We start from the raw sequence: 12,500 nt of genomic DNA on the forward strand, positions 1-12,500 counted from the left end.
CCTTCCGCGTGTGGTATTTGGGCTGCTGCGCCGCCGGTCGATGGGCGAGCCTTTGCCGGGATCGGGCCGCGAGAGGAGCGATTGTCACGATTGCTTTTTCATGTTTTATGGTTTCCATTTCGGGACGCCGTAAGGTGGGGAGTCGTGGAGCGGCGCGGGCGGTGGCGGTGAATGGGACGTCGACGGGGAGGGTGCCGACCGTCCCGCCTCTCGTGTCGCGCGGCTACGGATCGACCCTCGGCGCCGCATTCCTGTGGTGACTCTGCTGCTCCGCCGGCGGGATGCTGTGCTCGATCTTTCATGAGGATTCGATTCGTCCAGCATGAGGCTTCACTTAAGTGGCTGCCACTGTGCCGCTTTAGAATGGAGGGGACGTACTTCCGGTCTTACCTGCCCTGCGCAATTGGTTCGCGGAGGGCCCTGTTCCGCCGCCGCCCGGGGGCCGCTGCGCCCGGTCGTGCAGTGCCCCGCGCCCTCCGTCCGTTGCAGGCCCTCCGACTCTAATCAGGCTGAGGTTGCAATAGCGCGGTCCTTCTGCACGTGCGATGGGGCGCGTGTGCTCGCCGCGAATGTTGAGCGCCTGTTTGTCATTCCGAGAAATTTATTGTAATCCGCCATTTGTTGTGAAGGACAGAGATCGGCGGCGTCGTGAACGGCATTTCGCCAATGTGAGCGCTTTATCCAAGGGGGCGCAGTGTTAGGTCATTTGCGTCACGTTTGCACGAAGAAATGAAACTTTCTTGAAGAGTGCGAGCACGTGTTGCTAGGCATCACGTGGCAAGTCCCACCGTGAACGGCGCAGGCACTGCCCAGTGAATTGCGCTTTCCTTCCACGTAGAAAACGCACACAGACACACACACGGTGTTTGTATGTGTGACAGTGTATGTTTATTCCTATTTATATAAAAGGGTTTTTTACATAGGCTTCCCACGCGCGTGTGGATTACTTGGCTTCCTTATAAATCGTTGTTGTTGTTTTTTTTTTTTGGGGGGGGGAGCGCGGTTTTATGCGGTAATTTCATGGGCCTCGTGACGAGTAGCCGGGAATCACGCTCGAGCGAATGTAAGAGACGAGGGAGAGAAGGAGAAATAGAAAGGGGAGGAGGAGGAGGAGGACGGGGAATGATAGTAAATAGGGAGGCGCGGGTGAGGGAAGGAAGGAAGGAAGGGAGGAGGAAGGCAGAAGGAAAGCACGAGGAAATGGAAAGTGCACGGGGCCGTGCCCTACGCCGGGGGCGGCTGAAGGGCGTGCGGAAGGGAGTCCATTGTTTGGAATTGGTGTGGGGGGAGGGGGGGAAGTGTGGGGGGGGGGAGCGACCTTGATGAAAAAGCAGAGAGAAGGAGAGGGGGGGGCGGGGGGGGGCGATGAAGGTGACGTCTTGAAGGTGTTGGGAGACCACAAAGGTTACAAAAACACTGCAGATGGATGGGACTCATAGCGACACACGCATACGTACACGTACAGCGCACGCGTGCACACACTCACATGCTCGCGCGCACACATACACACACATGCACACACACACACACATATGTACACACACACACACACACATACACACACACACACACGCACACACTCACACACACACACACGCACAAACACACACACGCACACGTGTGCACACACACAGGTGTACACACTCACACACACACACACACACACACATGCACATACACACATGCACACCCACATATGCACACACACACACACACATGCACACACACACACACACACACACACATGCGCACACACACACACATGCGCACACACACACACACATGCGCACACACACACACACATGCGCACACACACACACACATGCGCACACACACACACATGCGCACACACACACACACACATGCGCACACTCACACATGCGCACACTCACACACACACACATGCACACACACACACACATGCACACACACACACATGCACACACACACACACGTACACACACACACACATACGAACACATACATGCAGACACTTGCACATACATGCACAGACGCACACATACATGCACAGACGCACACACATACATGCACACACGCACACACATACATGCACACACACACGCACACACACACACACACACACACACACACACACACACACACACACACACACACACACACACACATACGAACACACACACATACATGCACACACGCACACATGTACACATACACGCACACATACGTGCACACACGCACACATACGTGCACACACGCACACATACATGCACACACGCACACACACACATGCATACATACACGCACGCACACCCACCCACAAGCACGTTTATGGGTGTTTGCGTGCAGAGGTTAGCCGTGGGTGAGCAGCGTGCGAAGGGTGGGTTGCAGCGCGGGCGGCCCGTCGCGAGGACCGAGCCACACCTCGCAAGGTGGCTCCTCGGGACGAGCGAAGCGTCGTCTCCCGTGCCCGCGTGCACGAGCGGCGGCGCTGTGTGACCGGAGACCTTCTCTCCTTCGGCAGAAGAACAGTTCCCTTTCGCTTTCTCTCGCGTCGAGGCCAAGAAGGACGCTGGGCTCGAGAGGCCGCCATGCCGTGATGCCCGCGCGGCCCCCCAAGTGCCAAGGAGTCGACCGCGATGAGACAGGGCAGCGCTGGCACCGGTAGCGGGCGCCCCACACAGGGGCGGTCCTGCGAGCGCCGCGGCCACTCTCCGCCGCCCTCCGCCTGCTGAGCCTCCTCCAGCCGCACTCTCGCCCTCCCGTCCCGTGTGCTGTGACCTTTCCTGCCTGAAAACGAGCGCATCTGGAAAATCCGTCGTGAGTGCGTGGAAAAGATTGTTTGGTGGCGTGCGAGTGCCAAAGCTCCGGCTCGGATCATTTGTTGGAGGAACGCGTGAGCAGCCAAGAGTGATAGTGATGAGGATGCCGAAGGTGGCTCTCAAGCCCCTCAAGCCATGCCTCGCCTCTCCTTCAAGACCATCCTGGGAATCTTCTGCGCCGGGAGCCGTGAAACAGTAAGACGGGGTCCTGCCCACACACTCTCCTCTTGCCGGAGGCACTGCCAACACGCCCTCGCGCGGCGCACAGGGTAGGCATCACCACTTCAAGCCACTTGGCGTCGTTTCGCTACGCTGTAGTCTTTGCTTCCCTCCTGGTGATGCCTCTCCCGCCCTGCGGTGTCGATGGCGGTGTCTCGCGCAAAGGGCCTGTCACCTCCTTGTCACTCTCTTGCCTCTGACCTCTTCTGTGTCTGTCCGTGTTCAGCAGTGCCCGAGCGTTCGTCTTGCCCAAGTGCATGTCCACCTTGTCATGAGTGCCTGTCGTAGGACCGTCGGCAGATAGATGCTTCCACGCTGCACCCAGGGAACGGCTTCTCCGGAAGTTGTGTATGTGTGTATGTTTGTGTGCGTGTTGGAGGCAGTTTCCACGACTGCCCTGGGCTCTTTGGGGCCCAGTAGTATCGCTGAGTTTCTCTGTACAAAGTAGCTGCGTGCTAGGCTCTGTATCTCCAGTATTCGGGCGAGAGGCGCTCAATGTCCCGAGCGTGGTTATAGAATTTGAGGGCATGTGCGACCAAAGCTGTGCAACCAATTGCCTGGAAATGCGCCTGGTAAGTGCTTTGTATGTTTAAACTTTCTTCTATGACGTAAGCATCGATGTTTTTCCGTTAATGCACTCTGTCTCAATGTGGTCGTGCATTAACGTGAACATATCGATGAAAGTTTAAATTATTACAACACTTAAAAAACTTTTTTCAGGCAATTGTTCTAAGAGCAGCTTTGGACACGCCTGCCTTTATTTGGTCACGCCATTTTTCAGGGAAGGTCGTTGCCACGGCCGCGATAGGCAGCGTCGTACATAGCTTGCATGTGGGCACTGCAGAGATACTGACAGACACTTGTTCTTGGCCGCCTGTGTAGAGTAGGTCGGGCCGCGGCGCCCAGCCCTCGATGCCTTGTTTCTTCTTTTCCGTCTCTCCGGAGATGCATTCGTGTCGACCTCCAACGCTGCAGACTGTCTGAGAGAGAACAGAAACCCGCATATTCCCTTGGCTTGTAATTTGCAGATTTGATCAGCTTTTCTTTAACCAATTCATAAGCGGCGGCGGTGCGCTCGGCGCCCCCAGACGGTCCCGGGACCAGTCGGGCCTCGGTTGGCAGCGCCAGGCCTTCCGGTCGGCGATGGTCCTGAGTGCCGGGGACACGCATCGGCGCCCGCTCTGATCGCCGGGGGAGGGGGGGGTCGGGCCCCACGGGAAGCGTCCTGCTTGGCTGGCCGGGATTGTCATGCGAATAAGCTGTTATGGCCTGCAGTGGCGTGCGGTGCCGCCTGTCCTGCGTCCTTGGCGTCGGCTGCTTCGGCTGCCGACGGACATGCGAGGCTGAGGGCGTCCTCAGACCGGGCGCGCGGTGCGGGGGCGGGATGGAGCGGGCGGACGGGCGGGGAGGGCGAAAGGGGCGAGGGGAGCGGCAGCCCCTGTGGCGCAGTAGCCGAGGGATGACCTTGACCCTTCCCTTCTTGCCGCACTTCCTACCCCCTTCCATTCTGGCCTTCATCTTTCTCTTCTTCCTCCTCCTCCGTCTTCTTCTTCTTCTTCTTCTTCTTCTTCTTCTTCTTCTTCTTCTTCTTCTTCTTCTTCTTCTTCTTCTTCTTCTTCTTCTTCTTCCTCCTCCTCCACATCCTCCTCTTCCTCTTTCCTTCTTGTTTCGTAACTCTTGACCCCGATCTTTCAACCTTTCTTTCTCTTCTCTCTTCCTTTACTCTGTCCTTCGTTCCTGCCCCCAACCTTCTTCGTAGCCGCCCCCTCCCTCTGCCCTTCTTTCCGTGCATTGATTTTACCTGCCCGTTTGCATACGTCCCCTGACCCCGCCCCGCCGCCCCCGCCCCCTCCTCCCCCCGCCCCTCCTCCGCCCCCTCCACGCCTGGCACCCTCTCCTGTCACACCTTGATGCTGCTTTGGTTATGTTTATTGACAGATTTGATATTGTTATTATTGTTGTTTTTATTATAAGTATTATTGTTGTTATTGCTATTATTACTATTATTGTTGTTATTATTATTGTTTTGTTGTTGTTTTGTTATTGTCATTATTGTTATTGTTTTGTTTTTTGTTGTTTTGTTGTTGTTATTATTAATATTAATATTATTATTATTATTATTACCATTATTATTATTATTATTATTATTATTTTGTTATTGACATTATTATTATTATGGTTGTTGTTGTTGTTATTACTTTTATTAATGATTTTAATTCCGTCATGCATTACTCGCCTTGTTTAAGTCAAATGGCCGACCCATTTGGCGTCTTTTTCTGTAGCTTCTTACTGCAACATCTGTTTGAGTTCACCCTTTTCACTCTTTGTATCGCCACCTTCCCCTCTCCCCCGGTTGCCACCTCCCGTCTTTATTCCCCTCCCCCTCTCCCCCAGTTGCCACATCCCGTCTTTATTCCCCTCCCCCTCTCCCCCAATTGCCACCTACCGTGTTTATCCCCTTCACCTCTCCCCCAGTTGCCTCCTCCCGTGTTTATCCCCTTCCCCTCTCCCCCAGTTGCCACCTCCCGTGTTTATCCCCTCCTCGGCCGTTCCCTTCCTCCCCGTCAGTCACGCGTTTATAGATCGACCTTTACCGAACAGGCATTCTATGGCGAGGCTGCTGTGTGAAGTAAATATTGACCCGGCCGGCGTGAAGATCCGGGGTGGGGGGTGGGGGGGGATAACATAGGTGGGTGAGTCATTAATACGTGTGTGCAGGTGAGTGAATGGGTAGTGGGGTGTGAGTAGATAGGTGGGCTGGGTAGGTGTGAGCGAGAGAGTACTGGGTTGTGAGTAGAGAGGTGGGTGAGTCAGTAATGTGTGTGTGTGCGGGTGAGTGAGTTAGTACTGGGGCAGAAGCCTTGGGTATGTTTGGGTGAATGAGCGAGTATTTGATAAGTGCTGATGAGAGAGAGAGAGAGAGAGAGATAGAAAGAGACGAGAGAGAGAGAGAGAGGAGGGGGGAGGGAGAGAGAGAGAGAGAGAAAGAAAGAAAGAAAGAAAGAAAGAAAGAAAGAAAGAAAGAAAGAAAGAAAGAAAGAAAGAAAGAAAGAAAGAAAGAAAGAAAGAAAGAAAGAAAGAAAGAAAGGGAGGGAGGGTGAGAGAGAGAAAGAAAAAGAGAGAGAGAAAGAAAGGGGGAGAGAGAGAGAGGGAGAAAGAGAAAGAAAGAAATGAAAAAAAGAAAGAAAGAAAGAAAGAAAGGGAGAGAGAGAGAGAGAAAGTAAGAAAGGGAGAGAGAGAGAGAGAGATAGAAAGAAAGGGAGAGATAGAGAGATAGAAAGAAAGGGAGAGATAGAGAGAGAGAAAGAAAGGGAGAGATAGAGAGAGAGAAAGAAAGGGAGAGATAGAGAGAGAGAAAGAAAGGGAGATATATAGAGAGAGAAAGAAAGGGAGATATAGAGAGAGAGAAAGAAATGGAGAGATAGAGAGAGAGAAAGGGAGAGGGAGAGAGAAAGGAAGAGAGAGAGAGAGTGATATATATATATATATATATATATATATATATATATATATATAGAGAGAGAGAGAGAGAGAGAGAGAGAGAGAGAGAGAGAGAGAGATAGAGAGAGAGAGAGAGAGAGAGAGAGATAGAGAGAGATAGAGAGAGACAGAGACAGAGACAGAGACAGAGACAGAGACAGAGACAGAGACAGAGACAGAGACAGAGACAGAGACAGAGACAGAGACAGAGACAGAGACAGAGACAGAGACAGAGACAGAGACAGAGACAGAGACAGAGACAGAGAGAGAGAGAGAGAGAGAGAGAGAGAGAGAGAGAGAGAGAGAGAGAGAGAGAGAGAGAGAGAGAGAGAGAGAGAGAGAGAGAAAGAAAGAAAGAAAGAAAGAAAGAAAGAAAGAGTAGAAAGAAAGAAAGAAAGAAAGAAAGGGAGAGAGAGAGAAAGAAAGAGAGAAAAAAGGAAAGAAAGAGAGAGAGAGAGAGAAAAAAAGAAAGAGAGAGAGAAAGAAAGGAGAGAGAGAGAGAGAGAGAGAGAGAGAGAGAGAGAGAGAGAGAGAGAGAGAGAGAGAGAGAGAGAGAGAGAGAGAGAGAGAGAGAGAGAGAGAGAGAGAAAGGGAGAGAGAGAGAGAGAGAAAGAAAGAAAGAAAGAAAGGGAGAGAGAGAGAGAGAAAGAAAGGGAGAGATAGAGAGAGAGAAAGAAAGGGAGATATATATAGAGAGAAAGAAAGGGAGATATAGAGAGAGAAAGAAAGGGAGATATAGAGAGAGAAAGAAATGGAGAGATAGAGAGAGAGAAAGGGAGAGGGAGAGAGAAAGACAGAGAGAGAGAGAGAGAGAGAGTGATATATATATATATATATATATATATATATATATATATATATATATATATAGAGAGAGAGAGAGAGAGAGAGAGAGAGAGAGAGAGAGAGAGAGATAGTGATAGTGATAGTGATAGTGATAGTGATAGTGATAGTGATAGTGATAGAGAGAGGGAGAGGGAGAGGGAGAGAGAGAGAGAGAGAGAGAGAGAGAGAGAGAGAGAGAGAGAGAGAGAGAGAGGGAGAGGGAGAGGGAAAGGGGAAAGGGAAAGGGAAAGGGAAAGGAAGAGGGAGAGGGAAAAGGAACGGGAAAGGGAAAGGGAAAGGAGAGAGAGAGAGAGAGAGAGAGAGAGAGAGAGAGAGAGAGAGAGAGAGAGAGAGAGAGAGAGAGAGAGAGAGAGAGAGAGAGAGTGCGGGTCAAAGGATGTGGTTGTAAGTGGTGATGAGAGGATGCCTACGGTTCGCCGGCCTCGCGCCTCCCTACTGCGTCGCTTTTTTCTCGCGTTCTCGATGGTTGACAATCCCCCTCCCCCTCCCCCTGCCCTTCCCTCCTTTCCCTTCCTTCCCCTCCCCATCCCTCCCTTTTCCGCCCCTCCTTTCCTACCCCTTCCCTCCATTCCCTTCCTTCCCTCCTTTCCCTTCTCTCCCCTCCATTCCCTTCCCGTTCTTCACTCCCATCCCTTTCCTTCCCTTCCCTCCATTCCCTTCCCTTCCTTCCCCTTTCTTCCATTCCCTTCCCCTCTGTCCATTCCCTCCCCTCCCCTCCCTCCCTTCCCGCTCATCGCGAGACCATCGGCGCGCGTTCCCTCCCGCGTCGGTCGCGCTTCGCGGAGGGCGGCCTCGCGGGCGCGGCGCCGGGCGAGCGGGCGGCGCAGTCCGCGGAGTGGATCGGCCTCGGAGTGCGAGGGCGGAGGGCGAGGGAAACGAGGAGTTGGAGTTGAGAGAATTAAACAGGTGTTGATGGAGGGGGGGAGGAGGGGAGGGGGGGGAGGGGGCAGCTCCTGTCAGTCACTCCTGTGTTCCACTCGGGGCTGCATCCTGCTCTCCCGCGAGTGACCTTGGACTGGTTTTAGTCTCACGCCCATTCTCTCTCTCTCTCTCTCTCTCTCTCTCTCTCTCTCTCTCTCTCTCTCTCTCTCTCTCTCTCTCTCTCTCTCTCTCTCTCTCCTCCCTCCCTCCTCCCCCTCTCCTCTCCCTCTCCCCTCCCTCTCCCTCTCCCTCTCCCCCCCCTCTCTCTCTGTCTGTCTGTCTGTCTTTCTCTCTCTCTCTCTCTCTCTCTCTCTCTCTCTCTCTCTCTCTCTCTCTCTCTCTCTCTCTCTCTCTCTCTCTCTCTCTCCTCTCTCTCTCTCTCTCTCTCTCTCTCTCTCCCTCTTCCTTTTCCGTCTCTCCCTCTTCCTTTTCCGTCTCTCCCTCTCTCTCTCTCTCTCCCTCTCTCTCTCTCTCTCTCTCTCTCTCTCTCTCTCTCTCTCTCTCTCTCTCTCTCTCTCTCTCTCTCTCTCTCTCTCTCTCTCTCTCTCCCTCCCTCCCTCCCTCCCTCCCTCCCTCCCTCCCTCCCTCCCTCCCCCTCTCCCTCCCTCTCCCTCCCCCTCCCTCCCTCCCTCCCTCCCTCCCTCCCTCCCTCCCTCCCTCCTCTCTCTCTCTCTCTCTCTCTCTCTCTCTCTCTCTCTCTCTCTCTCTCTCTCTCTCTCTCTCTCTCTCTCTCTCTCTCTCTCTCTCTCTCTCTCTCTCTCTCTCTCTCTCTCCTCTCTCCCTCTCTCCCTCCTCCTCTCTCTCTCTCTCTCTCTCTCTCTCTCTCTCTCTCTCTCTCTCTCTCTCTCTCTCTCTCACACACACACACACACACACACACTCTCTCTCTCTCTCTCTCTCCCTCTCCTCTCTTTTCTCGCTCTTCTCTCTATTACCATGGGTGTGTGGATCTATGTATTTCAGTCCCTGTATCACTCTCCCTCTATTCCCTCTATCTGTCTTATCTCTCTCTTTCTCTTTCTCTCAGTCTCTCGCTTTTTTTCTTTCTTTCTTTCAGTTTCGTTCTGTTCTGTTCTTTCTTTCGGTCTTTCTCTCTAGCTCTCCCCTCTCTTCACGCTTCACTGTCTCTCCCTACCCCCTCTTTGCCTCCCTCTCTCCGTATCCCTTTGTCATTCTCCCTGTCGCCCCCCATCCCCCTCCCCCCTCCCCCTACCCCCGATATTCATCTGCCTCATGCAATCCTGTGACCCCCGACCCCCCACCCCACCCACCCCACCCACCCCTTTTTTCAACCTCCCTATCCCTTGGTCCTTGTCCGAGTTGTGGCGGTGCGGTTGCTGCCGTGTCGGGGGGTTGACGACCTTCGCTCTCGTGTTTACGCCTCCCGGTCCTCCCGGTCCTCCTCTTCCTCTTTCTGTTACTATTTCCTTCTCCTCTTACTCCTCCTACTCCTACCCCAATTCCCCTTCTTCTTCTCCTCCTCCTCTTACTCCATCCTACTCCTACTCCCCCTTCTTCTTCTTCTTCTTCTTCTTTCTCCTCCTCCCCTTTCCTCCTCCTCCTCCTCCTCCTCCTCCTCCTCCTCCTCCTCTTTCCCCCTCCTCCTCTTTCCTCCTCCTCCTCTTTCCCCCCTCCTCCCTCCCCCTCCTCCTCCTCCCCCTCCTCCTCCCCCTCCCCCTCCTCCTCCCCCTCCCACGGCCGCTGAGGCACCGACGACGCAGCGTAAGGAACCAGGTCAAAGGAGGACGCAAGGGGGGGGGGGGGGAGGGGGTCATTCAGCGGGCTACTTTTTGTGGTTATTAATTATTTGTTATATATTGTTTTTATTTGGTTGTGTGTTATTGTTTTGTTGTTATTTTGTTTTATTATTATTTATGTTTATTTTTTTATTGTTGATACCGTTGTTGTTTTTATTATTGTTGTTATGATTATTATTATTATTAGTAGTAGTATGATTATTATCATTATCATTGTTTTTGTTATTTTTATTAATATCATCCCTAACATTATTATTGTTATTTTGTTTGCTTTTTGTACTTATAAGTACTTATATAATCTTACCGATGTGTATTTATTTATTCATTCATTCATTCATTTATATGAGTATGCTTGCATGCATGCCTTCAGGTATGTGTATAAGCATATTATTTTTGTGCACGCGTGTTAGCAAGAAATCTGTGTTGACGCGAAGACGCCGCTGGCAGCGAGCGGGACCGAGGGCGAGAGTAGGGCGGAACCAGAGCGGGAGGGGGGGGGAGGGCAGGGGGAAGGGGAGGGGTCAGTCACGCTACTCACGCTTCATGGCAGGTAATCTCGCGCCGCGCGGCCCGTCTGTCCCCTCGCGGATGCGCCTGTCCGTCATGCCGCGCGCCTAATAGATTTAGAATCGTGCGTCCGATGCCAGAGCGCCTGGGATCAAGTTCTGGCCGGTGGATTTTGTTTGCGTCCGGGCGAGGCGGGAGGCGCTCTCCGCGTCGGGTCTTCACTCGGACCGAACGGCGCGAGTGACTCATGGCCGGAGTTTCTTGGACGAGGTGTTCTCTCTCGGACAGTCCGCGTCGAGGTCTTGTAACGCAGCTTCCGTGTTTTGTGCTGAGGCTTGGCACTGGTGCCACGGTAGAGCGCACGGCCCCGGCCGGCGTGGGGGGCGCGGCCACCCCCCCGGCCTGCCCACGAGTGTGGTTGCCCGCCCGCCCTCGGTGCCCACCGGCGCGCCCGCGATGGGTTGCCGCCGGGTCGGGCGGGCCGCGGCGCCGGAGAGGAGGAAGGCGTTGGTGAGTGGCCGTCGCTGGGCGCCGAAGCCCTCCTCCCGCCAGGGGGGGGGAGGGGCGCCCGCCACGGCCGCGACTGCCGCCTCTCGATCCGCAGGATCAGAACGGAATGGGATGTGTGCCTGAGACGTCCGAATGTTTGTGTCACGCTGAAGTGTATGTTCTTCGCTCGTGTGTCCTGGCATGTGCTGAGTGCTTGCTCGTGCGCACTGGCAGGCGCGGTGCGTCCAGCCAGGGCCATGAAGTCAGGCCGAACTGCATGATGTATGTACCAGGGGTGGGGGTGGGGGTGGGGTGGGCGGGTCAGCAATTTTGTCGTGCAATCAAAAGCGGGAAGTATTTGCGTTCCAACGGCGCTGACAGGACACGACCACGCACTCTTGCCCGCAGTCCACGCATGGAGTTCCTGTTCTTTCCACGCGCCCACCAAGATCCACTCGGGTCAACAATATTGCTTTTGCAACAACTCTAAGGTTACTTTAGCTCACCGACATTTGAGGCGAGTTCGTGCTGACTCGTTATTTGGGCTTGCGTTACTATGTGTTATTTGCCTAAGGGTAAATCTTTATTCTTTTTACAATTGGTTACTTGTGTATAAAGTTATCAGTGTTGACTTCAAAGCGAAAATCAATTATTACTGGGAAGGCCATGCTCGCGTGAACGTTCATGGTGTCTTCAGTTCATGAAACTGCGCATGACTTCATGGACTGGGGGGAAAGGGAAGGCAGTGCGGGGGGGGGGGTCGAAGGGACGAAGGAGGCCCCGAAGGATCCCGCGCGCCTTCTCGTGGCCTCGTTAGGACCTGGCACGCCGGACGAAGGAAGTGCCAGCCGGGTTGGTGCCACGTCCCTCGTGCCCGGGTGCCCCTCTCCTGGACGCGGCTGCTCCTGCAGGCACGCAGGCGGCGAGGTATTGCCCGCGGGTCCTTGCGCGGAATTATTCTTAGTGCGGATCGGGTTTCGAGCGTGTTCCACATGAGCCTCGGCGCGGGATCACATGAGGCGGAGGCGACGCCGCTGCCCATCCGCCGCCTCCTCCTCCTCCTCCTCCTTCTTCTTCTTCTTCTACTTCTTGTTCTTCTCTTTTTTTCTCCTCCTCCTCATTGTTATTATTATTTCTTCTCTTCATATTCTTCTTCCTCTTCCTCCTTTCCTTCACCTCCTACTCTTCTTCTTTTCCTCCTTCTCCCTCTCCTCCCCTTCTCTTTTTCAACCCCCTTCTACTCCGCCTCCTCCTCCTCCACCTCCTAATTTATCTTCTACTTCTCCTCTTCCCCCTCCCCTCCTCCTTTTGCTTCTCCTCCTATTTCTTCTCTCTCCTCTTCATTCTCCTAATTCTCCTTCCTCCCCCTCGTTGTCTTCCTCTTCCTCTTCATTATTCCCTCATTTTCCTTATCCTCCTCTTGTTCCCTTTTCCCACCCACCTCTTCTACCTCCTCGTCCTCTTCTTTTTCGCGCATATC

At 53.5% G+C, this 12,500-nt stretch overlaps 1 protein-coding gene across 1 annotated transcript in view; it reads left to right on the plus strand.

Annotated features, from left to right (window-relative positions):
- The first annotated feature begins 2,438 nt into the window (after nucleotides 1-2,438).
- LOC113824616 (serine/threonine-protein kinase WNK1) overlaps nucleotides 2,439-12,500 on the plus strand; it is a 160,021-nt gene continuing 149,959 nt past the window's right edge. The window contains exon 1 of the mRNA XM_070124790.1: nucleotides 2,439-2,996. Coding sequence (XP_069980891.1) covers nucleotides 2,899-2,996 — 98 coding nt within the window. The 5' untranslated portion in view covers nucleotides 2,439-2,898. The remainder of the gene's footprint in view (nucleotides 2,997-12,500) is intronic.

The sequence above is a fragment of the Penaeus vannamei genome, chromosome 8, assembly GCF_042767895.1.
Source record: "Penaeus vannamei isolate JL-2024 chromosome 8, ASM4276789v1, whole genome shotgun sequence".
Taxonomy (NCBI): domain Eukaryota; kingdom Metazoa; phylum Arthropoda; class Malacostraca; order Decapoda; family Penaeidae; genus Penaeus; species Penaeus vannamei.